The 26,351-nt window shown below is 45.1% G+C and overlaps 1 protein-coding gene and 1 pseudogene across 1 annotated transcript in view; both read left to right on the forward strand.

Moving 5' to 3' along the window:
- Positions 1–720: 720 nt before the first annotated feature.
- On the forward strand, positions 721–894 carry LOC119443289 (U2 spliceosomal RNA; annotated as a pseudogene).
- A 4,512-nt stretch (positions 895–5,406) lies between these two features.
- The window catches only part of LOC119442680 (dual specificity mitogen-activated protein kinase kinase 1-like), a 42,758-nt gene continuing 21,813 nt past the window's right edge, over positions 5,407–26,351 (forward strand). Inside the window, exons 1-8 of the mRNA XM_037707645.2 lie at positions 5,407–5,601; positions 9,075–9,300; positions 10,346–10,492; positions 12,709–12,786; positions 12,967–13,018; positions 14,207–14,331; positions 19,507–19,660; positions 20,377–20,453. Coding sequence (XP_037563573.1) covers positions 5,507–5,601; positions 9,075–9,300; positions 10,346–10,492; positions 12,709–12,786; positions 12,967–13,018; positions 14,207–14,331; positions 19,507–19,660; positions 20,377–20,453 — 954 coding nt within the window. The 5' untranslated portion in view covers positions 5,407–5,506. The remainder of the gene's footprint in view (positions 5,602–9,074; positions 9,301–10,345; positions 10,493–12,708; positions 12,787–12,966; positions 13,019–14,206; positions 14,332–19,506; positions 19,661–20,376; positions 20,454–26,351) is intronic.

The following is a 26,351-nucleotide window of genomic DNA, read 5'->3' on the forward strand; positions in this document are numbered from 1 at the left end:
TAATTTCGAGTGCCATGTGTGAAAGGTGCTGCCAAAATTTAGAGTACAGAGACAAAACCAGTCCCTTTATCGATGGGGGTGCAGGATGATAGTGTATCACAAGCTCTGCAATCCGTGGCACTAGGGAGCAAGAGGAAATTTTGGGGTTGGCCGCCCCTGCTTTCGGGGCAAGTCGATGGCATTTCCACAGCCACCTCGATCTAGTTTTCCATTGCACCATGAACCTCTAATGCCAGTTGAACATAGTGTGATTGCAAGTGTGAGCTCATCCCATATACACGGAAAAGAATTTTGCAGATATGTTGTAAAAAAATTCAGTGCCTTTACACTTTGTGAAGTTGGATGACCAGTTAAGCTGTGTATGTGGTGATTGACCGTTGCTCCGGTGAAACGTTCCAAGTTTACGGGATCGGGGCCACATGGACGGTTCGCATTTCTTACCGCCTCGCGGTCCTGGCACGCAACACGCTGCGTCCGCAGCCCGCTCATCGTCGGTGGTCTTCCGCCGCCGCCTCTATTCCCTTTTCTATACACGCCGTCGTTCTTGGTAGGCACGCTGTTCTTCAGACCGTTAAACACGCGGCCTACCCATTTTATAGTCGGGGCAGAACTGAGGAAGAAGCCTACGTAGAGCATGACGTCACGAGACAAGACACTCAGATTAGTAGGCACTAGTTTGAATACGCGGGATGGCGTAACGTGCATGGTGCCAACGTAGATATGGCCGACATGGTTCAAAGTGTATCTGTTCTTAGCTTAATATCTGATACGGGTTGCATTTGGACCCAAGATATTAAACTTATTTTTGCAAGTTGGCGGAGTGCTTGAAGCCTGCTTCACCTCCGCCGCGGGTCGACCTGGTATTGCATTATCTTCGGGATTGGTCGAAGTTTTTGGTCTACGAACAGATACACTTTGAACCATGTCAGCCATATCTACGTTGGCACCATGCACTTTACGCCATCCCGCGTATACATGGCTTGCACGTGACGTCACGTCCGCCCGCGCCCGCTGCGTCGCGCGCCATGCCTGAGCACCGCGCGCGCCGCCTTCGCATCTGATCGCGTGCGCTTATGCGGTCTGCACTGTGTTTTTCTAAGCGGATTTCACCGCTCCTCGGCGAGAAATGCCAACCGTTACAGTAGGCCTGCGTTTAACGAGGCATTTTACGCAGGAATGATCGGTTCGGCGCGTGCACCATATCAAGAAAAAGTGAAACTGTGCGACGATGTGGACCCGTACACGTTGCGACTGAGTGCGGATACGACGATGGACGTTAGCGCTTTCCCCGAGGTCTCGCACGGATGCATTGTAAACTGCCTAGTTTACAATGCATCCGTGCTTCGCGACACTGGAGGAAATGAAGGCTTATAAATCGCTTGAATCCCACAACTACTTCACAAGCGGTTGGGTGAAAACACTGTCGGCGAAGCGGCTGCAAGGAGAAAAGGTGCTCCTACTAGGAGATGCAGGCTGCAGCCCCCGTTTTCCATGCCGCATTTTGTTTATAACATTCAGAGGCATTCTCTGGTTAGTCAGTGGTGCGTGCAGGAGACATGCAAGATTGGAGCTTGGTGCAGAGAAGAAACGAACTGATACTGTCCATTTAACAATCACGCAAAAGCGGAGTTTATGTGCTAGGGTCTGAAAATTTTCAAACAGGATATGCAGCTTGCGCGAGTGTTTTGTGGCTGGGAGAATGATGTGCGTACTTTCCATGCTTTATTTGGATCGATATTTCTGCATTGTTTACATGTATGTTTTGATTTCAACAGTTTTCAACGGGCTGTCTGTGTATGTGCGGTAGTCGTCACCGTCGTCGTAGCGGTTTTCGGGTGGCGTTGCGCCGACTCCAAAAGCTCTTGCCGGTGCAGCGGTCACCGCGTCGACCTCGGGAGTCGTTCGTTTAAACCATCGCCTTGCAGCACGCTCGTAGCGCGCAGTGCCTTCATTATTTGCTTTGTAGCCTAGCAAAAGCGTTGGCGCCCAGTCCGAGTTCGTTTCTTCACAGAGCTTGGACGGTCTTCCTACAAATGCAAACAAATGTGATTCTAGTGCAGCGTTAAGTGCGCATTATGTAATATTGCGCAGGCTTAGCTGTTACGAAGTGGGCGCCGCACACTCGAATGTTTGGGAGATCGTCCTTGAGATCAGCACGCTTGATACGCGCAAGCCACAGGCTGCGCAGCTTCGAGCTAAGTGCTTTCGTTCGTTCGTCTTGCCATTCCACAACCTTCGGAAGCCGAAAAAGGTTCGTGTTTGCCGACTCCTTCCTCGAGCTGCTTTTACTGCGGTTGCAACACCCAACAACTGCGCAAATAGCCATTGCAAAACAGTCATTCGCATACGACTAACAGCGTGGTGCCATATGGTGGTGCTCCGGGTGCTCCGGTATGGCGGAAACCTAACCCAGCATTGGCGGAAGTGACGTCAGTGCAAGCCATGTATTCAAACTAGTGCCTACTAATCTGAGTGTCTTCTGTCTCGTGACGTCATGCTCTACGTAGGCTTCATCCCTCAGTTCTGCTCTGACTATGAAATGGGTAGGCCGCGTGTTTAACGGTCTGAAGAACAACGTGCTGGAAACTAGCCATATACAGCTTCGCTGTAAAAATTCGGCGGATACACTTAAGACGTGTGGGAATGCGGAAGCATTGCAGTCCCTTTTGATATTCAGCTCTCTTCTGCGATCTAACTGCGCTTCGGCAAGGCCAAATGAAAACGCGCTCGCTTGCCCGCGAGGAGTTCATAACACGAAGGACCGCTCAGCGCGTTCAATTGGACATTAATGTTTTCTGTTTATGCACTCATGACGTGGCGCCACCTCCTCGCTCCATTGGCTGTGCCGTCACGTGGCCAACGACGCACGCACTGGGCCACACGTGTATGGCTGCGATGCGGCATGCAACGACGCACACACTAGGCATAGTAGGCACACCTTTAGTCAACTATAGAACCGTGATGGGGAAGCAGATAGACAGACATGCGGAGCCACCTCGTTCGACAAGGTCCGTCTTTCTAGAAGAGGCTGCTGAAGTGCGTATTATTGCAACCTTTGATCCTGTTCCCGAGTGGATTTCGCGTCTGGACGCTTAATTGTATTTGTTTGCCCGATTCTTGAACTTTCATTTGACTACGCTGCGTAGCATGGGTGCATTTGTTTTTTTGTGTGTCTAAACGTAATGTAACTAAGTTTCGCATGATACTGCTCATCATTCCATGCAATAAAGAAGAAAAAAGCTAATTTTTTTTTGTTTACAGCTTTGTTTAAAGGAACCTCCCTGAGAAATTTGACGTCAAACCGAGTATTTTTTTTACTTGTTTTTACTCTTGCGCTGTCAGCCATTTTGGTATCTTTCGGTCACGCCGGCAGATTTTCGCGTAATATGGGCAGATAATATAATGCTTTGCCATTAAAAGCAATTTCATGCTATATTACGCAACCCAATGCTGAAGTTGTTAGCAGACCATCTTATGGCATTGCTTTGGGTCCTTGGTCTAACGCAGCCCTCGTCTTTCTACGATCGTAATATTAACAATTAAGAATAATAAAGCTATAAAATTTTGGAAGTGAAATAAGTAAAACTGAGGTTGCATGACAATTTCAAACAAATATAAGACAGGGCTTATGTCGTATTGCAAAGGAAATCGCTCATAGCAATAAGGTATAAACATCCTTGTGCATGCCTGTGGCTAAAAGCCCAAAGCGCGCCGGACTCCGAGAGAGACAAGGCTGGTGAAACAGTGCTTCTATACCGACGACAGAATAAAAAGAAATGATCAATAGTTTCATATTCATTACAAAAATCGACCCCATGCAGCGCAGAGTAACAAGATGTAGCTCGAGCCTCTTCTGCCTCTTAACGAAATCTCGAATATTTTGTTGCATTTTCTGCAGGAACGGATAATGTTTTACCCCTCTGACAAGTTCTTTTATATATGTGTACTATAGCTAGATCGCAATCTCGTGCGCGCTCACCAGGGGAATATGAGCTGCAGTATAACAAAAACATTTGGTTGATAATAGCGCAGTGTTTGCATGGAGAAGAAAGAGAAAGCATGCTAGCGAGTATACGTTGAGGTAAGGCTGTGGTGCTTTTACGTGCATAAGACATTCTGTGGGAAAATGTTTGTCTTGTCTTACCCTATGTCCGTCCGGATACAATAGGGTTTCACACCCCGGCCGCGTCCAGCTGACATGGACTACAGGCTTCGAAGCTCGGCATGTACGGCCGCGTGCTGTATAATTGCGGTTATTGTGTTCTTCACGGTTGTTGCTGGAGCTCTCAGCCTCAGTGCAGCAGGTAACTACAGCCATGTAATAACTGCTCTCAAATTAACGTCACTCACGCATATTACAGGAAATTTCAGCGTGGAAGCACATGGTGTCAGGTCCACAGTAATGAGCGTCTTCGAAGCAGACCGGATTTTAGGTCTCAACGATAGCGCACCTTTTCGAAATAAAGTCACTAAAATGCACTGTACATCTCGTCGTCAATGATGGCTGTCGTTTCCACTTCTTGTGGCTCACTGCGTCCAAAGTTATTTCAGCTCCTTCAAAGGTGATCCTTCTGCAGTGTGACAACTGACCATGATGTTGCCACTGTAGAACCAGAACCAAAACTATGGGCTCCGAGACAAAGCAGCCAGGAATATGGGTAGTAAAATGGTTCTCCAGAATCACGGAGGCCATTTGAAGTGTTTCGCTGCGGATGCACGAATATGACCAGCGCTTAGTCTTGATAAGGTTTTGCTATCACAAGCACACCACATTATGTAGCTGAGGGCTGTGCCTGGATTTATTTAAGTGTTTGGAATGATACGATCAGTATGTTTCTGGGCTTCTTCTGGACTTTATGTAGACGGGCAATAAACAGTGAAAACATCTCTGACGTCCATTTTGCGGAGAAACTGCTACGCTGCTACCATAGAATGCTGCTACTACCAGGGCGAGAGGTCCATGGCTGCTCTCATGCAATTGTGTGTATGTGTGTAATCAGCGGGTGTAATGTGCAGCTGCGTGACCTGTTGTTTTAAAAACGCACCATAATGTATCATTGGCTATTCGTCCTTTAAAAATATCTCATAGTTTTGTTACCCGCGTCTAGATCTGGGAGAAATAATCTCAAAAGGACCATATGAAACTACGCTTCCATGTACTGGTTCAAGGGTAAATTAACAGCTAATCCACCACCTTGGTTAAAATTTGCAACGCCTTACTTTTTTTCAATAAGGCAATGTCATTCTTTGATTTATTTCTGATCTTTGGTCCGCAGTACAGTGTTCTAAGATTATGTACATTGTAGTCCTGCAGTTTGCCGTCGTCACAGAAACGGTTGGCAACGTGATGAAGGCTACTGTGGCGCCTTCTCGCTGCTGGTTTATACATAACTTTTTTGCTTGTTTATTTTATCACTACCGCAAACTTGTAGAAGGTGCTCAGCACGGCGGAGTTGTAGCGTTCGCATTTTGTACGATTGTATGCTGCGCGAAGGAAGCGGCTAACATGAGCCGAAACCCTGGAAAAAACAAACTAAATCTCAAGCTTCCGCCGGGCTCCATAGAGCCACTAGATCACTCGGGGTGCGATCCGACAAACGAGTAAGTAAAAGCGATGCCACCGGAGGCACCCAACTTGACCTTTCAAAACTCACCATTCCCTGCGTCAACAATTGACAGGAGCTCAGCTTCACCAGTCTACTTCGTAGTCTTATTTCACTTGACGATTTGGCGAGCGCTATTACGTGCGCTGCGGTTTAGAGCTGCGCAGCCTCTCGCTCAGTTTACCGCTACTCGCTTTGCTGTATTGTGGCGCTTCGGCAGGCATTCCGGGTGACAGCCAGCCTTCGCTGACGCATCTTGCCTTCGTTTATACGTATTCTGTCTTTCCAAAAACGTGATACTGTACGAGTTTTGAGACGGCACATCACATTGTGTGAGTGCCTTCTTCAGATTTCGCTGTACCGACTTTTTTTTTTTTTTTTTTTTTTGAGCAATTTGTCGGTAGATACTCGCATGTAGTTGCTCGTCAGTCGCACATATACTCGGCCTCGATTGCGCCGCTGTGGTTGAGCCGCTCTCTTTGAGGCACGTGTGTTGTCTTTTTCGTTTATTCTTGCTTTTCGCTGAAGTCTAGGGATGTCTAAGGCGACACGCGTCAGTGGCGACGCGGTAGGAATAATTTGCCAGAAACGGGCGGGCGTCGTTACGGGGTTCTTTGTGAGGATCGGGCCCGACTGCCAGAAGCGCCGTGTGCGTGGTCCGTCGAGAGGCAATCTCGACCGCCAAAAGCCGACCGACCGGTGTTCTCGTGCAACGCCCAAGACGCGCTACCGCTTCACGACAAAGGTGTACCATCTTTTGCGAAGGCGATCTGTGGTCGCTGGCAAGGCGAGGGCACTCGCGAATATTACCGTGCTGCGCGCAGAGGGGAATAGTTTTTCCACTTGAATTTTTTTAGTTTCCGCGCGCGTTTAGTAAATTGTTGTTTCGCTTCTCTCGCGGAACAGGTGTGGCGCAGAATAGTCGTGGTTTAGCTTATGAGAGCTCATAAGAAGCGTGTTGGCCAGTAAAATGCGCAGCGTTTCTGATAACAGAATTCTTTGCAAACATTCAAGATTCTGCTTCTTTAACACAAGTTGGTGGGTAATTATCCACGTTTAAAAAAACTAGCGCCGTCTCGACTTCACACTACGTCACCCATTTACCAAGGTGTAAGCACTTGAACCCTACAGGAATGCCCCTAGCTTAAAGCTCCACCCTTCATACTTGTGTGTGGTAAAATAATAAAAGAAATGACTGTGAGGTAGGTATTTTAGCATGGCACCATTGTGCCCTTGTGCCTAAATTGAACTCTGGATTACACGTAACTACATCTGCTGTGGAAATCAGCAGTTCTAAACAGCACGGCAGATCTTCAGTTGTCATTAGTTTGTCTACTGTTCTTGAGTAGACCAGCTTATTGTGATCACTAGGAAACTTTCTTGGTTGACTAACACCATTAATTTATTATCACTCATTATTCGTTCATTATCAGCTACTTGCCAATTTAAATTATTTTATGTGAGACAACGTAATTCCTGACACTGAAATGCCATGTGGTATTTTGCCATGGTTATTTACCTTGAAATTGTTAAGAAGAAGCTTGTCGTTCATCTAAAGTGCAAAGCAGAGTTATTGTTAGCTAGTGCATTATTGTGCAGAACAAGACTTGCACTGTTTCCCACAGTGTCATTTGTGCAAGACCAATCACTTCTGTACTGACAACCTGTACTGTAGAGCCATGGCTTTCATCTCGTTTTCTTTCCTATCCCGACTTTCACTTCTATCTCTGTTGTTGTCTGTTATGCTATGTCTGTTAGTCTCGTGCACTGTAATGTGCTTAGCAACCGCTGGCTCATGAAAAAATTCTGTTGACACATTTGTCGTTGGCGTGGTGGCACATAAACTGTATGCGGAACTGCTAGCACCGAATAGTCATTTCTAAATATTGGAAAGCAACAAGTATATAGAAAAAGCACACCATATAAGCACTGTTTTGTCCTTCCGTAAAGCTCTCTCGGGCAAAACTATTTATTTAGGTGCACTACTTTTAAAATTTTGAGGGTATTACATAAGAGTGAATATGGAGCAAACAGACAGTGAAGCCAAGGAAATCATAGGATAAACTACTTGTTGTATTAATTGAAATGTAGAAATTTAATGGTTTATGCCAATGGGCGAACTCTCGAAAAAAAAAAAAAATGAAAAGGTAAAGGGAAATGAAAGTAAATGAAAAAAAAAAAAAAAAAGCTTGCTGCTGATTCGACCAAGTAAATTTTTTTCGTCCACTTGCATTTACCTTTACGTCATGATTTCTCCATTTCAAAAAGAACAAGTAATTTTTCCTGTGCTTTCTTGGCTTCATTTTCTGTTGGCTTCCTATGGTTGTGACCAACAAAAAGAAAAAAAAAAACGAAAAGAAAATCAGGCCCCTATAAGAATGCCTAGGAACTTTAGAATGCTTTTGAGGTTGTACGAAAAAAAAAAAAGAAACCCCGGCAAACTGCACTTGCAGAACCTAAACTCAACTTGTACGTTCTAACTTGTATGTAAGAACACACATAAAACATGTATATGCAGATAAATAAATGTGCAGAATACAATGATTCAGGAGAAACAAATTAATGTAGAAGCTTGCACATTTTTATTCCGTTAAATGATAGCAATGCAACAGGAAAGTAACAAAAGAGCCTATTATTGATGCTCAGCAAATTATAGAATGATTGTGCATCAACTTCAGTGGCAATATGCGGTGGTGAGCTGTTCCACTCGGAACATGCATAAGGTAATCGGGGGCACGATATGCAGTTTACATTGAAGCAATCTTCCTGGTATGGAATGACAGTGGATGGTGACTGAAAAATATTAATGATGACAAAGCTTATGGAGCAGGCAAGGATGGGCAATCTTGGATTTAGCATTAATTGCACTAGAATCTTCGATAACTGTAATAAATACAGTGAAAATTTTTTTTTTTAAATTGGCCTGAGTGGCAAGGTGGTTGAAGCTTCAGCTTTTTGCAAATCAAGATCCCATGTTCGTCATTAGTTGATGTTTGCTTATTTAGTTCAAAATACTGCAGGCCACATTACCATAGCAGGAGAAGCACATTTGCAGTACATGGGATAAACAGGAACACTAAGTCTAATACATTTGGCGCATTTATGAGGCAATGTTTAAAGATGATGGTTATACCTGTGATCTACTAGAATCTGCAGCTGGTTTACATGGAGGTCTCATTTGCCACTCAAAACCAGACCTTAAGAGAGTTTAACATCCTTTATGTACAGCCTTCCACACATTGCAGACTTCTATGGAGCTTGCCAAATTGATGTTGAAACACCTATTTGGAATGCAGCTTATGGTTAAATCAATGTGGAAGCAGTAACATCTTTTCCACCATATATATTTTCAACAATGTTTGTCAAAATTCTGACTTGTGGTGTCTTGAATCTTGAAACTCTCGAACTCGCTTGACAAATTGCAGACCAACTTTCTCACGCTGATGTCTCTTTTAACGCCTGTTTTTACAGCAAATCGACTCAGAACACGAGCATCGAAGACTTGCAGAAAACACTCGAAGGCTTGGACTTAGATGAACAGCAGCGCAAGCGGCTGGAGGCATTTCTGTCCCAGAAGCAGAAAGTTGGCGAGCTCAGCAGTGATGACTTTGAGAACCTTGGTGAGCTTGGTGCTGGAAATGGGGGAGTTGTCACCAAGGTGCTGCATAGACCCAGTGGCTTCATCATGGCCCGGAAGGTGCGACCACTTGACTTTCTTCCACGCTGTTTCCGGCTGCACAGTGCTATTGTACCAAGGTCCGCTCAGCAGTATTTTAGTGACTTATAGTAGAACCCTATCATATAGTTAACCATCTTAGATGGAGTGACATCTGTAGCTTCATTGTACTCTTAGCTGGATGTCAATTTCCCCCTTTCCACACCTGCCAACTCTCCCGAATTTTCCATAAAGTTTACAAATTTGTGCTTGCTTGCGATTGCACGAATGTTGCATTAAGTGTTACTAAATTATTAATTTTTAAAAATTTTGACCTTCACAGGTTGGCAGGTATGCCTTTCAAGAAACTTAAAATTTGCAGATTCCTGCTTAAGTTATTTGCCATATTCCTAGCTGTCAGTGTCATTGCAGCATGGTGCAGTGAAATTTCAGTGCTTTTACACCATAAATATCATGTGCTCAGAGCTGTTGTGGGCTGAATTTTGTGCTACCTGTGCTGCATTGTGCTGCAGAAATGAGTGCAGCTTTGAGTGCAGGCTTTATACTTATGATTTTAATGGCAATGTCATGTTGCTTTAATAGTACAGCCTTGTACATTTAGATTGGCTTTGGAGAGTGGCTTAGTTACTTTGCTGTCCTCAACATCATGATTTGCAAATATATAAGTGTATCATATACAAAGCGGTGCTTATGTATTATCATGTATCCTGTTTGTGGCTTGAGCTTTGCTCTCACCCTAACCTGGCATTGCTTTCGTAATGAACTAAGCATCCAACATTTTCACCTAGGAACTCTGCCCAGTAGAGGTGATGACAGCGCCACATCTTTGTTAGGTGTTTGGTAGCGGCTGATATATGAAATGGGAAAGAAATCTGGTGAGAAGATATATGCAGTATGCCTCATAACACTGCAAAATTTTAAACATCTATGGATTCTTTTGCTTCATTAGATGGTGCATGCAGTCATTTACTTGCTTTGATGTGAAAAATGCTAGCATATAAAGAGCAGGGGGGGGGGGGGGGGGGGTGGACCAATGCTAACAGTGGCTTGTCCTCATCTGATGCAGCTGATTCACTTGGAAGTCAAACCTGCCATTCGGAACCAGATCATACGAGAGCTGAAGGTGCTTCATGAGTGCAACTCTCCGCACATAGTGGGCTTCTACGGAGCCTTCTACAGTGATGGTGAAATCAATGTCTGCATGGAATACATGGTGAGTGGCAGCCCTCTTTGACTTCACCTTTAATGCTGGATTTTCACATGGCTGAATTAACAATCCTGTTGCATGGACAGCCTAAAATGCCATTAAAGGGCCCCTCACGAGGCCCCATTGCAAATTTTGGTTGTACAGTTAAACTACTATATAACGAAGGTCTGTAAAATCGGTAATTTGTTTCTCAAATAAGTGCAGTCATCGATGGATATTTGTTACACGGAAAGGGTCGCGAAATTTTCCAGATTATTGGGTCGTTGGAAAAAGCAAATTTGAATGACAAATAAATTCGTTTTGTTGAATTTGAAAGATGGTGATGAAAGATACGGTTTCAAGCTTTGTCGACAATATCTTCACACCGGTGGTACAAAACAAAGCCAGCCCCACCTTCATGTCCACTCTTCCCCCGCGGCTGATTGTGCCACCCGCAGTGGGACGATACTATCATGAAAAGTGCCTGCAGTGGGGTGTGAATGATTCGTTTGCCTCTCGCGTCAACATGTCTCCAAAACTCGAGATTACGCATTGTAAGCAACCTCCAGTTCTAAATACGCGGGAAGACAGTGCACATAATGTCACGCCATCTGGCACACGCACTCTTTGCACATGTGGCGAATTACTTCTAAAACAATGCGCGCAGGTTGCACATGCGCTCAGCCATGTGCAACCATGGCTGCGCTAGAAAAGGAGACATGCGCGAACCTGCTCCCCCTCCCCTTTCCCCTTGCTTGCCCGGGAAGATGCAAAGCCCAACGGTGCTCATCAAGCTACCATCTTTCTTGGCTCACCCTCACACGTTTTCACTTGTGCCGAAAGCATACAGCGCACAGCGCGCGATAGGATCTCATTGCACTTGGACTTTATATGAAACACAACGCTGCTCCGTTTCAGCTGGTTGTGCTTGGTGGTGCGGCGTGCAATTTGAGAGGTGCGTTTGCAAGTAGCCGGTTGTAATTGAACCATTTGATCATCTGCATCCGCAGAAGTTGCCATTTGATTTCTCGGGGTTCCTTTGCGGCGGCAGCGAAATTTCGATATATTGTGCAATCCTCTATAAACATGCTTCGTTATACTGCAGTTTTAAATAGGTGGTGCTCTATGGACGAGAATATATAAAAAGGTAAATACTTTATTATATTGAAAATTTCGTTGTATTGAAGTTCCTTATATCAAAGTTTAACTGTGCACTGGAAGTTGTAAGGCGCTGTCTAGTGAGCATATTACTGAAGTAATTTTTCAAATCAATTCATTATTGGAGGAGAGACCATGTCGCCTGAAGGGAGCCGTCAGTGTTAACAGAGTGTCCCCCTTTCCCTCAACTAGCATCCGCGAGCGGTGTTCCTTCCCTGCCTTCTTCCGCCATGACCGCCATGTTCTTTTCCTTTTCTGCTGCGTGGCACATTTCCAGTAGGCAGCATTGCTTGTTTTGCATGGGATGATTAAACGAAGTCACGGGCCATGGTTGGTGACATTGCCAGCAGTGCGTCTTTTCGTGTGACCTTGACCCTCTCGCTCGCAGTGCAGCTCCCTCTAGAGGAAGGGCGCATTGCCTTCTATTTGAAAGTTTGATTGTTTTCGCACCACGCAGCCGTTTCTTACTTTGCTGGAACGATCACCACCGCGTTATCTACGTGCTGCGCTTGTTTGCTTGCAATACCATAACTTGGTGAGGGGCCTTTTAAGCTAGCAACGGTTAAAAGTGTGTTCATGCAGGCACGTGACAGAAGTCGTCTGGCCAACATTGACTGGTAAATAAGGAGTGTCTTGCCACTACGGATGTTCACATTGGCAAGATTATTTTGTGGTGTGTGCAATTCTGACCTGGGGGAGTTGCCACCTTGGAAGTTCCCTGCTCTCAACAATAATTCTTGGGATTGGTGCCGTTTTTGCACTGCACCTCCATTTGCACCAAAAGTGTTACTGTCAACTTAAACAGCACAAAAGAGGAAATGAGATGATAAATTGGACATGGCTGCTTGCATCTTGTTTGCCTCAACCAGGCAGAAATTTTCTCCACGCAGACCAACAAGTGGCATACAAGTTTGTGTTTTCTGTGTCATGTGGGCTTGACTTCAACTGCTCTTTTGCTATTTTTGTCTCTTGTAACTTATTTTGATGGCTCTTCTAACATGTTTCTAACTGCCTCAATATGTAATATGGTGCTGTCAGCATTGGCAGTACAGCATGACTGACTCTTATGTTTAATAACATTGCAGGATGGTGGCTCCTTAGATTTAGTGCTAAAAAAGGCAGGCCGCATTCCTGAAAAAATTTTGGGCAAGGTCACAATAGCGGTGAGTACCACCTTTTCATGCAAGATTCACATTTCCATAATGCAAGCGCAGTAGGTTTAAAAACTAAAATAAAGCACTGTTGATGAGGGCTTTCTAATTGTGAAAGTTCTAAAACCTTGCTTGCATGCATGCAGTGTTTGTATGTGGTTGTAGAGAGTACATAGCAAACATATTTTGCAGGTACTGAAAGGTCTCAATTATCTGAGGGAGAAGCATCAGATAATGCATCGCGGTATGTGAATATTGCAATTATGTTCTTCCTGGTTTCTGTTATTCTTATCTGCATCTCATTGGCATGCTGTTAATTTTATTGTTTTATTACTGGTTTATATATATATATATATATATATATAGTGGCACAGAGCAGGACTGTTGCAGGGCCCCTTTAAAGAAGAAATGCGGATCAGCTGAAACTACCAACTGAGACAACCGATAGCTTGTCCTCCCATTACAATAATTGCAAAGGATACTTTGTTTTTGCAACATTGATGTTCTCATCTCTTTTAACTCGTGCCATTTACTTAGTGTGGTTTCCGTGCTCACTGTGCAAAATCCTCCATTTGGTGGTTTCAGTTGGCCTGCGTCACATCTATTTTTAAGCGGGTTTCTTTGCATCTAGGTATTAACGTCCCAACATTTTTTTGCTGATGAATTAACGCCGACCCAGTGCATCGACATGATCTGCACAGCCAGGTAGTTGCACGTTTTTACGCCATACTTCGTCCAACTAGTGACCTCCTAACTCAGATTTACACCCTCTGGACATCTGTTTTAAGCGAAGCTTTATAGGCTCACAAGTGTCGGCGGTGGTGGTAGTGTCACGCTGAAAAGTGGGCCGATCCTGGTGGTAGTGCAGAAAGGGTCCAAGCTCAATGGCACATACCAGGGACAAAAAGAAAGAGAGAGAAAGCAAGAAAGGATAGAGAGATAGGAAGAAAGAGAAAGAGAGAGCGACAGAAAGAAAGAGAGAAAATCACCAGGAAGGTCAGATACACACACGACAAGCTTTGCTTACCCCCATTTTCTCGACAGGGGAAGGGCTGGTGATTTTTTCATGCTGTCTAGGGAAGCAATAGCTAACTACAAATTACAACATCACTATATAACTACCGCATCATCAACGAAGCCTGTCATAGTGGGTGCACTGCACCATGCATTTAGTTGCTTTTGACGTCGCACTGAACTGGTTAAGATTTGAGAGCTGATTAAGATTTCATTGGACAATCAATGAAATCTGGCATGGGTGTATCCAATTTTTAAAGATTTCCTTGAAATCTTTATGCTCTCATTATGTTATCTTTTGCACCCAGTATGTTGCAGTGACTACGGTTCAGCATTTTTATTAAAGTGCCACTCAAAATGTCGAGGTGATTATGTGCAAAAAATCACATTCTTTGGTTCTGTGTTTCCTCACTTGCAGATGTAAAGCCATCAAACATGCTTGTGAATTCTAGGGGCGAAATCAAGATCTGCGACTTTGGCGTGAGCGGGCAACTGATTGATTCAATGGCAAACTCTTTTGTGGGAACACGGTCTTACATGTCGGTAAGTGCTAGTGCTGCCCCCTTTATTCTACACAGATGACCATCAGAAAGTTAAAACATTATTTTGCCATTGAAACGAATGGGCGCATGAGATTTAGCACTGTACAGACTTGTGTAAAAATAGCACTTGTTTAATAGTTTGCTACCCCTTGTTGAACAAACTCATGTACACACAGAAAAGAAAGTTTTTTTATAGTTTACCAACCGTATTTACTTGCAAATTTTCCCAAAAAATATGCGCAAAGTTAGAGGGTGCGTTCATTATGCGGGGTAAAATTTTGAGCTACCGTATTTACTCCAATCTAACGCGGACTTTTTTTCCCATAAAACAGGTCCAAAATATTGCGTGCACGTTAGAATCGAGTACGACCCTAAATCTGCGTTGCCATATAGCCGTCGGCATTTCAAAATGGCCGCCTAGCTGCCGTAGCTTCCTCCATGTGCTGCAGTACACGTGCTTAGGCATTAGTCTACCGTCTGTCTTCCCGTTTTCTGCGTCTACTCTATCACCATAAAGTGCCGAGTTCATCATGATGCCACATTTAAAGGGAAAGTGATCATGTGTGCGGAGACGGATGGAAATCGGGCCGTATCACGGGCGTTCGTAGAATCCTAAACATGTGTGCGGTACTGGCACAAACAGGAGAGGATTTTCGCTAGCAAAGCAACGTGGAAGGGTTTCATTGCACCGAAGCAGGACGTATTCTACGACGATCCACTTCGGCGATACGATCGCCTCGGCCGTATCTTAAAAGCGATCTGCGATGTGGAGAGTCTGAGCGCGCTGTGTTTTCACCGGGTCGCGTTGAAGCGAGAGGCATGCTAGCATGAAGGTCAATTCGCTCGCCGCGCTTCGTCACTCCAGCGTTTTCACAGCGAGTTTCCGCGGTCAACAAGCGAGAAGTGTTCATGTTTGCTGTGCGCGCGTGACACCGTTCTTAATTTATTTAGTAAGCAAATGTTTGCAAGTTTGTACGGCCGATAAAACTACTATCCTTACTTCGTATAGTGGTCTACTAATTTACTATCGCAATTGATGCTTCGCCTTTCGGGCGAAACTGCGACTTTTTTTATTCATCGCAACTTTAGTGCACCGGGAGTAAATAATTGTTTTTCCAAATGAGAGAAAGTCGTATTTCTGTATGAAAGCATGAGATGTGGGGTACTGTAAAGGATGTTTTTTTTGTCACGGAAAACGGGTGCGCGTTACAATCGAGGGCGCGTTACAATCGAGTAAATACAGTATTTTTTTTTCCGCAGCCACCTCTCAAAAAAGTCGCAGTTCCGCTCGAAACGCGAGCCATCAATTGTGATGGCAAGTGCATAGACAGCTACACAAAGTAAGGATAATAGTTATCGGTCATATAAACTTACAAACATTCGCTAACCATGCAAATTAACAAGCATGGTGTCAGCACGCGCAGGCAAACATGAACACATCTCACTCGATGACTGTGGTCATTCACTATCATAACGCTGGCGTGAGGAAGCATGGCAGCAACATCGAGCGAAGTGAGCTTCTTTCTGTGTATCGCTTCAACGCAAATTGAGCGGTGAGAACGGAGAACGCACAAAGGTATAAACCGCCGTCGCACTGCTAGACTCAGCACCCGACGCAGATCGCTTTCAAGGCGTGTGCGACCGCGCAATGCGCAGTTGCTGCGCGCCACCCGCCTCCATCCCCTCCCCCCGGCGCCACGCGTGCGACGGAATATGGTGCGTTTCCTCCCTTCTTTCCTCCCTCGAACGCGGGAGATCGAGGCGCAATCATCGGCGCCGACGCCAAAAATGCGCCTGGAGTGTCCATGTATATGCTATCGCAATAAAAGTAAAAGACACCTGGTACGATTCGGCGTCTGATATGGCGTCCGATACAATCGTAAGACGCCACATCCGACGCCGAATCGTACCGTGTGTCTCCTATGACGGCAGCGAGTTCAGGGTGCGTTCATTATGCGAGGAAAAGAAAAAACACACTTCTTGATTGGAAAAGTGAGGGGTGTGTTCATTACGTGAGTGCATTCATTATGTGAGTACTAAATATGGTATATATATACAAGCCACACCCTCGACCTTGTGAGAGGTGAAGACTCGTACTCAAAAGTAAGCATAAAAAACAGATGTGTCAAGCTTCAGTTGTTGCATGAAGGTGCATTTCGTGGTTGCTACAGTTATCTATATCAGCCAATAGACCCTTTCAGTGGCTAAGAACACTCGTGCATTTCAAATTTTAAAGTATACTTCTTGTAATTCATGTTCTTTACCTGTCCGCATAATTCTAATAATATTCTACAAAGTAGCATTCCTAATTTTTATTGTTTTATGCAAAAGATATTGGGCAAAGTATAATACCCGAGCAAATACAGTGGAACCCCGTTTATACGACTTTCAGGGGACCACGTAAAACCGTCGTTTAATCCGGGCGTCGTATAATTGAAAAACAAAGAATATCGGCAGTGACGCTCAGTCTTGCCCAAAAAAACGAGTACAGACCGCCTGAATAAGCCCAGGGCACGAACCAGCACTGCTTCCAAGGAAGGTAGATTAAATTATTAAAAATTACCGTATTTATTTGCGAGTTGCGAGTTTCTTGTTTTCATGATTTTCGTTGCATGAATTCGACTGCCGCGCTACATTCGAATAACGGCAAAATTTACCATTTTAAAACAAATATTCTAAATCCCGTGATTTTTAGCGTTACATTGGCAACCTGTAACTTTGCGTCTCGATCCAATCCATAGACAAGTCGACCAGAGGCAGAACTTGTTTTTGGTTGGAATCGACGCTGTTTTTGCTGTGCTTGTGACTAGTTCCGATTGTGCAATACCGTACGACCTTTTGCGGTTCGACTTCATTTATTCACGACGTTATGGCAATGCAGCGCATTCGGTAAGACGGTCGATTCGAGAGACAAGCAATTTTGATGACCGAGGGGCTGGGAAAGTCCGCCGCGGCTCGGTGTCTCGACATCAAGGAGTCGAGGATTTGTGGATGGTGGGACCAACGGCAGGCCCACTTTAATTGCGATGGCAGTTGGGAAGGCTCTATGCAACATGAAGTGGCCTGGTACTGACCCCAAATGAAATGATTGTGTGCTCTTTTAATAAGCACTTAAGTCTCAAACAAGCTTGACGGCACGGAAGATGCCAATTCTCGGGCAATCACTTTTTGAGATAGTTTTGCTTTCGCGAGACTCTGCTCGTCCCGGCACCCTCGAAGTATACTGCCGACACCTGTTCAGACGACCATGATTACTGAAGAGAACATTTCCGAATTGTGATTCCTTGAATAAAGGTACCGTTTCTTTTTTCGTTCATCTCGTGTTACATTAGTGGTTTTATTTTCGCTATTTCGCGTGACTAGAAGTCGCCCCTCGCGTTACAATTGCGGTCGCGTTACATTCGGGTAAATACGGTATTGCACACCCGTTATCAGCAGTGTGCTTACGTGCCAGCCTGCGTCTGCTTGGAAGTTTTTTTTTTTTTTTCGGACGGTACCAGAGAGTCGTCGTACGAGACGGGTCGGCGTAAAATTGTGTCGTATAATCGAGGTTATGAATACATTATTTATATGGAGGTTTTGCCGGGACCACACCAATTTGGCGTAAAATGCGGGTCGTCGCATAACGGGGGGACGTATAATCGAGGTTCCACTGTATAGTGTAATTTCGAGCGAGTGCACTTTGCGGGTAGTGTCATTTGCAGGCTGTCACACAGGAACGTTTAGCGACACTCACTGCAGAACGTACTCGCCGGCAAGCGTGTTCGGCAAACTCACTTCGCTGCAGGAATGGCTATATAGAGAATCAAATATTGCAGAAATTGGTGTTGTCCAAAATCATTTGACAATGCATGGAATGCATCTAAAAGAAACTTTTCTGGGGATGTCTCACGTGTCTTAAAATTGTTGCACTGACACTGATAAAAATTGCACTCTAGGTGTACCTGCCACGGTGCTTCAGTGGCTATGGTGTTCCACTACAGAGCACAGGGTTGTGGGTTCGATACCCAGTTGCCACAGCTGCGTTCCGATGGAGCTAGGATGCATAAATAGTTGTGTAAACACAGGGACACTAAACGGAATATCAAGTTTAAGCTGCCTACACCAATGCATCTGGTGCTGAGTCATGCAAAATCTCTCAAAGGTGATAACACTGAATTTGATAATTCGAGAATATTTCCCCTGAATAAAACTTAACATTTCTTAGCATGGTACGCCACCATGGTTGATGACTGTTGCGGGATGCATTCGTCACTGAAATCTGGTGCATTCTTTATCCTAGTGTGCCGTTTATCTTGCTCGCTCATCAAAGCTCCGCTTACACCGATTCTCATAGTGCAGGGAATCTGCATGAAATTTTTCTTTCTAGTGTGAAGGACCGTCTTTCGCTTTGCTGCAAGCGATCGGGCTGTAAATCTAGTTGTACATGATTTAGGTCAAAGGCTGTGGAGTATGCAGGGGTGCATGGGAACTGTGCTGCCAGAAGGCATTTCGGTGTTGGCGAAGTCTGCATGTGCTACTGGCAAAAGCAGCCCAACAAGTTGCTTGCTGCAAATAGGATGGTTCGCGTCTTCTGGAAGCCCAAGACCGGAAAGCTGTCACTGTTTGCTAATAGTGGACATGTATATTTACTGCAAAGCTAGGTAATCCAGCACATTCTTTTAGTTATTACCGTCTTACTTTTCAATTTTTCACTCTTTCTAAAACGTTTCCATAAAAGTTCGCTTTGCATAGTAAACGCATGCCCCCCATTCCCCCCAGCTGTCCAACTTTGCTTTTGTTTCACTAAAAAAAATTGTTGATTATACCAGTAAAAATGGTGCTTTCAAATTCATGACGCTGCACTGTCCTATGGGTGCCAAGGATTCAGTATGAGATTCCAAATAGAGGAGTCCGGCCTTTATTTTTTCCATCAATAAACAACTGTTTCGTATTATGATTGAAAATACTCTTTTTAAAGAATAAAAACTTATTTAATGTTGCTGTTTAGCATTTCTTCAATATGTGCATTGAAGAACTCTAAGTAATCAAAGTTAATCAAATAATGCCTCCCAGATTGCATCTCCCATGGGCCCCGTGCTGCTTTGAAACAGTCAATCAGCACTCAAGATATGTTTAGTGTTGTGTTGTTGCCTCCTCAATCAGTCTTTAGTGACATATGTTATGCCCGTGACAGCCGGAGCGACTCCAAGGCACGCACTACACTGTTCAATCGGACATCTGGAGCCTGGGCCTGTCATTGGTGGAAATGGCACTGGGCCGCTACCCGATCCCACCACCTGATGACCGAGAACTGACTGCCATCTTTGGCCGCAACTACACCCCTGAAAGTGAGTGTGAAGTACTGCAGACACCTTCTCTTTATTTATTTCCCAGTTTCCTGCGAAGGTGTAAAACCTAGTGGCCCACTTGAAGGTTGCCTATGATGCCACTCAATAACTGGCCTGAATGCATATCTTCTCACTTTTACTTAATCTTTGCATTTACTTTAAGCAAAATGACTTTTGAACAAATTGTAGAAGTGTACAAAGTGGCACTTTTACATCAGCCATTTTGACAGGAAATACTCATTGCTATTTATGAAGCTTGTCATTAGCCTAATGCCTTCCTGCTCACTACATTTGTGGCATCAAACTGGGGCAGCATATAGGCATCATACAAATGAATTTATGCATCATTGTCTGGACAGCCACTTGGGCATTATGGAGGGAGCTGTCATGACCCTAGAAATAGAGTGCTTGGCTCATAATTCGAGGGACCTTGGATCAAAGCCTATTATAACCTTGCTATTTTTATGGCATTTTCTTTAGTGATACTTGCTAGTTGCTTGTTACCGGCCACATGTGCCACTGAAATTAACACCATGGCTCATATTTGTTGCCAAAGGAAAAAAAAAGTTCAGAGGCTAGGCTTCAAAAACTAATCAGCAGTCTTAAACAAAGTTGCGTCATTACCACCGTTTCTATAAATGACTGTTTCTATAAATGACTACCTCACAAGATAAAAATGGGAAATGTGTGTGATGTGGGGCCCCCTTCTTGTGCAGGTAACTCTGGCATGGCATCGGGTGATGGACCACGGCCCATGTCAATCTTCGAACTTCTCGACTACATTGTCAACGAAGTGAGCAACGATTCATTCTTTCTTCAATGTTTAGAAGACAGTTTCACACTAGTGTTAGCGGTAATTGTTAAAATGGCAATGCAAGAAATTTCTTTCATGTTGAAAGTGCTGCATGTGCATGTCATCTTCCTCGTCTGTACATTCTTATAAGCACACAGGGCCATTAAAATGGCGAGCATGCTCGCAGGAAGAATAGAGACCTGTGGCCGCACAGTCGCCTCATAAGTGGCGGAGGTGCTTTTCAGTCCCTATGTCCTCTGCATTCTCGAACAGGGTGTCGAACCGAATCGGAACTGAACTGTTATTATGAGCTGAACCAGAACCAAACTGAACCGATATGTTTTCCGCCATCTTGGAACCGAATCCAAACAGGAACTCCTTGGAGGAACCGTTTCGAACCGGTTGGACCACAGGATCAGCCCAGTGTCATCTTATTGGCTGACTCAACTGTACGCATTGTCGGTGTGTGCTGTCAGACCTATTAGCACCCAATAATGGATACAAAATATTTATATCTCACACTTCAGAATTGGTAGTAGCAGCAAAGTGTGTGACTCCCGGTTTCACATTTGTCATTGACGCAGTTTATGCACCTCATGTTCCACTCGGACACTGCTCGACGAAATTCAAGTTTGCATCACTCACACCATGTACTCATTTGTAAACATTTCCTGAGACTTCAATGCAAAACGCTAACTTTGGGACCCGGTTGACGGAGATATGCGTGGTGCATAGTGATTACAATTCGCATCCGGCAGTGATCTAGTACTCAATAATCTTCGATCCCAACCTACATTTCAATCGCAGGTTGCTCACAGTTGGATGTGTGGCACATTAGCATCTCTTGCTCTTGCCTCGTGGTTCATTAGCGATTCCAAAACTCTTACGATCAAAACATTCAATTCTCTCTTTTCTGTCAAAACAAGCCTCAATTGAACTGCCCTACAAAATTTGGAACACAAGACATTCTGGAATCGCTCTATAATTCGAATTGTGTCCGATTGGTTCAACAAACCCCTTCATTTAAAAGAAGTTCTAGTTTTTCATTAAGGGGGGACGCGGCTTTCGCATCGCAAAAAATGGCTAAAAAATCGATTTTTTGAAAATCACATTTTCAGTTTCTGTAACTCCTATTCTATCTGATTCCGAAATATCATCACTGAAAACCAAGTAGAAGTGCTCTAAAAAAATTGTTGTATCAGCCAAGGTGCCGAAAAATTGCGCGGAAATCGCGAAAAAAACGGCGTTTTTCAAGCCACGATATCTTCGGAACGGCGCAGCCGAGCGCCGCCATCTTGGTCTCGTTGGAAAGCGCATTTCTCCGTCTTCAAATCTACCGCTTCAGCTATCTCCTCCATACAGAAACAAGCACACAAAAAGCAAATGATTGAAGGTCGTGCCGGAGCCACCGATTGGCCGCGCCCGCCACGTGACTCCAGCGCGGTTCGCCATTGGTCCGGTGCTCGCTCCGTGATGGCGTCGTCTGCTCCGCTTGTTGCGGCGTTTTCGCGAGCTCCGGACAGTTTCCGTAATTTCGACGAGTGTTAAAGCGGGCGCAACATGGACATAGCAGTAGTGTGGCCGATCCCGCTTTTTGTGGACGTCTCAGACCCGCGGCTAAGCATTCCGAGCATCGGTGTTGCGGACTTCGCGACCGAGCTTCGGGCACGGAATGCTCGGACACGCGGCTAAGCCTCTCGCGCGTAGGCGTCTCCGACTCGGCGATGAAGCACATCGCGCGCGGACTTCTCGGATCCTTGCCTAAGCATTTCGTGCGTTGGCGCCTCCGACTGCGCGACTAAGCAAATCGAGCGTCGACTCCTCGAGCCCGCGGCTACGCATTTCGCGCGTCGGCACATCGCTCAACAAGTGTCGACTCCTCGGACCCGCGGCTACGCACTTCGCGCGTCGGCACCGCGAGCGTCGACTCCTCGAGGCCGCGGCTAGGCATTTCGCGCGTCGGCACATCGCTCATGGCGTGTCGACACCTCGAGTGTCTATTCCTCGGACCCGCGGCTAGGCATTTCGCGCGTCGGCACCTCGGACTGCGCGATTGAGCTTACCGAGCATTTGGATCCGCGACCATGCAGGCATTTCGCGCATCGGCACCTCGGACTGCGCGACTAAGCTCGTCGAGCGTCTATTCCGCGGACCCGCGACCAGGCATTTCGAACATCGGCACCTCGGATCGACCCGCGACTTAGCACATCGCGCGCCGACTCTGTTATTGTAATGCCACGATATCTAGTAATAATACCTATCATACCACCCCTTCATAAAGAGAACCTCATCATGAGCTCTGTTCACTAGGCCACTTGGGCTGGTACAGACACCTGGCTGTAGAAGTGAGGCATGATACAAAAGTACAGGCTGGTAAGCACCTAGCAGCTGCATTGCTGCCTATCTATCAGTGGCTCTCCTAACCTACATAGCCATTGTCAATGGAAGATGATTCAGAAGGCTGCTGAGAGCTTCATTCAGTAACATGGTCGATTCTACCAAAAGAAAACAGTGCCTCACTGACTGCACTATAGGCTGCTATCAATGAGGCAGTCTGCAGATAAAACGCTAGAACCACTGTATATTTATGGCCACATAGTTCTGCACCTCACTTGGTTTGAAACCCAGGCACCATGCTCTTTGTAGAGCAGCAGTAAAGAATGCCATACAAACATGAAAAAGGCAGAACGAAGGCTCAGCAGGCCAGAGGCCACATGTACCAGAAGCCCCACGTCACAAAACACATTAAAGATTACAACTTTGGTGCGTTTTAGAGAACTGAAGAGAAGGTGCAACTTTGAGAGCCATTTTCTCAAAACTGTTTTTTCGCCTTTCTGCTCAGTTTCTGGAGCTGATTTCTTCGTTACCGTTTAGCCTATTTTGATTCTGTTTTTTTTGTCACGTTCCTTGGACTACAGTGCAGGTCGAGACAGTCTCGCATTTTTATCTTGACATTTTATAAATTTATGGCGTGGCTATTCGTTCACCCCGAAAGTGTGCTTGGTGCGAAGGTAACTTGAAAAATGACTATCTAAAAAATTTGTGTTGCGAAAAAAAAAAAGTAAGACTGTCACGACCTTCAGCACGCATTGAGCTATGCAGTCAATGCTCAACGAGCCTTCCATCATGTTTTTTAAGCTCCCCAGGCCCTCCAGAAAGTTCAAGAGAGAAAAATTCTGCTCAATAAAATGTTCTCAAGGTATCACTCTGAAACTTTTATGGAAGTATCAGGGAGACATTCTAAACATTTGTGCCAATTTTCATCAAAATCCATGAAGAAATCAGGAAGTTGATTTTCAAAGCCACGTCCCCCCTTAATAAATTTTATATTAATTTCAAACGCTTCCGTAAAAGTCATTTAGGACCAGCTGTTCTGCCACCGTGTGGCAGCAATTCCTGGTGGACGCCAAATTTTACAATTGAACGTAAATACATCAGGCCAATGGCGTAAACGTTTTCGAAAAATAACAACCCCAACTCAAGGGCTTTCAGAAATCTCAATACTATGACACTTTTGCTTATAAAGTGTGCATTGATGTTGCTAAGACATCGGCCTCCAAGCAGCGTTGCACATGGTTTAGAGAGCGAAATATACTCCTATTAAAATCTCATTTGGAGAAAAGCGTGCCGTACGACAACTTCCATCAATCCACTCCTGAACGGTGATTTCATAACAAATTTTTTACACTCCGCTAAGTTGTCAACCACACAAATTTGTTTGCATTCACTGACGATCCTTATTATACTCGGCTCCGGAAGTTATTAGCTGACCACGATCTGACTAACGACATGCCTTTCACCATTGGAGACATCAAACAACCTTGGGTAACACCCATCTTGCTCAGAGCAGGATGGGCTCCCTTTTCCCATGTTCAAAATTCTTTTCTACTAACAACTGACATTTTTCTTTTTCATAATCAGTTTGTTAAAACTAATGCACTTCCCTATTGTCAGCGAAAAGGTAGCATTATTTTTGTAGCAAAACCTAACCGACCACCCAATTCATTCTCATTGTACTGACCTAATCTAATGAATTCCTGTTCTAAGAATATTCCGACCACCCAATTCATTCTCATTGTACTGACCTAATCTAATGAATTCCTGTTCTAAGAATATTTTAGAACAACATATCATCATCATCAGCCTATATCGATCTCTAGAACAACATTTCATTTCCCGTAAATGTTATTTCCTACGCTGTAATAATTTACTCCATCCTAAACAATTTGGTTTTACGCATGGGAAAAGTGCGCCTAAGCCTTACATGCGCCCCGTAAAACACTTCGTGAAATTAAAGATAAAAGGCTACATGCATCACTCAACTCTCTTGATTTCAAAGGCGCCTTCGACAGTGTTTTGCATCCCACTTTATTAGTTTTTCAGATTGAATGGCTGCTCTAAGAACCTTTGCCATCAGTTAAGAAAATCTTTCCCCAAACACCGAACTGCCGTTTACTGCTCTAGCACCAGTGAGGTGTAAACCCAACCTTAAACTGGAAGTTCTGAGGGCTCGCCAAAAGGACTTCTGCTATGGAATATTATTACAGCGAAGCTGTATATGGCTAGGGTTGCATATATTTTTCGTGTGCGTCAACAAAAAGTCACAGGCCTGCGCGGCACACGCAGCACAGTCACAGCGTAATCTGGTGGAGCGGCTTAAGAGTAGCAATTTCGGCACCATGCACAACAGGTCTTCACAGCAGTCTCTTCGCCTCGTTTTGACGAGAGCGATCTCAACTGTCCGCCCGGCGTCGACGGCGAGCTGCAGTTTGTAATGCTCTCTACACAGCAGTCTGCTGAGCCCGATGATGCTTAGTTGTAGCCATGCATGTAGCTCTATGATTCACTTCTTCAGCAGCGGTTTGTACCTTGCGAGGAGACGCCATAATGTGTATCGAAGAGGTACCAAGAATACGTGGTGCACATCTCATATCGGGATCGCGTTTATTGCGCGCCTCGTCTGAATCGCATCTCGTCGTCTGCGCCTTAACTATATACCTCCACCATACCTGGTGAAGGCTCGGGTCATCTGCGCCTGCGCACCTGCCTAGGGCACGTTTATAGGGCCTTTTTCTGATGCTGATGGCAAGCGCTTGCGTGGCTCAGTGGTAAAGTATCCGACTCCCATGCAGCGGGCCTGGGTTCGATCCCAGCGGAGACTTGGTACTTTTTTTTCGCATTTCGGGCGATAGCAGTTACGCGGCGGCGGTGGGCAACAACGCGAACTGAAACGGCTATTAGAATGAACCCACATTTTACAGCTTACGCTGTAAAATGTGGGCCGATCCTAGTGATAGTACAGAAAGGGTCCAAGTGCAATGGCACATATCCCTGTGGACTCTGGGTGGCGGGCTCCGGGGCCTGTAATGCGCCCTTGAAACTACCCTGTCACACCTGGGACCCAAAGAGGTCCCAGGCACAAGGGTAAGAACAGATGTTTTTATTCTCATGTTCATGGAAAATACGAACGGTAAGGAATACTAATAAGGCATGAAGGTAGTAAAGAGTGGGTGATAGTAGTACAGGAAATGGGTACAAAGTCCACAGGCACAGCACAGAACAGTCCGATCAGGACTCAACGCTGGTTGAAGTCACTGACCAGTGTTTGGAAGTCTAGTCAATAGCCGGGGCGTTAACTACCGATGAGCGACGTGGTTATGGTAGATTTCTCTTGAAGCAATGATTAGGTGGACGTGGAGTGAAGGGTAGCCTTTGAGTGACGCCAGCGTACGTAAAGGACGCCGCGACGGTAGGCGGTTGAATAGCAGCTGGCAGGCACTCAGCAACTTGCTCCTTGATAACGGTCTGTAACCCCGGTGTCAATGGGGAATATGGTTGCGCGTTCATAAAGGGCACCAGGGAAATCTGCCGAGCAACTTCTTGCACGAACTCCTTTAC

This window comes from Dermacentor silvarum, chromosome 2 (assembly GCF_013339745.2).
Source record: "Dermacentor silvarum isolate Dsil-2018 chromosome 2, BIME_Dsil_1.4, whole genome shotgun sequence".
Classification (NCBI taxonomy): domain Eukaryota; kingdom Metazoa; phylum Arthropoda; class Arachnida; order Ixodida; family Ixodidae; genus Dermacentor; species Dermacentor silvarum.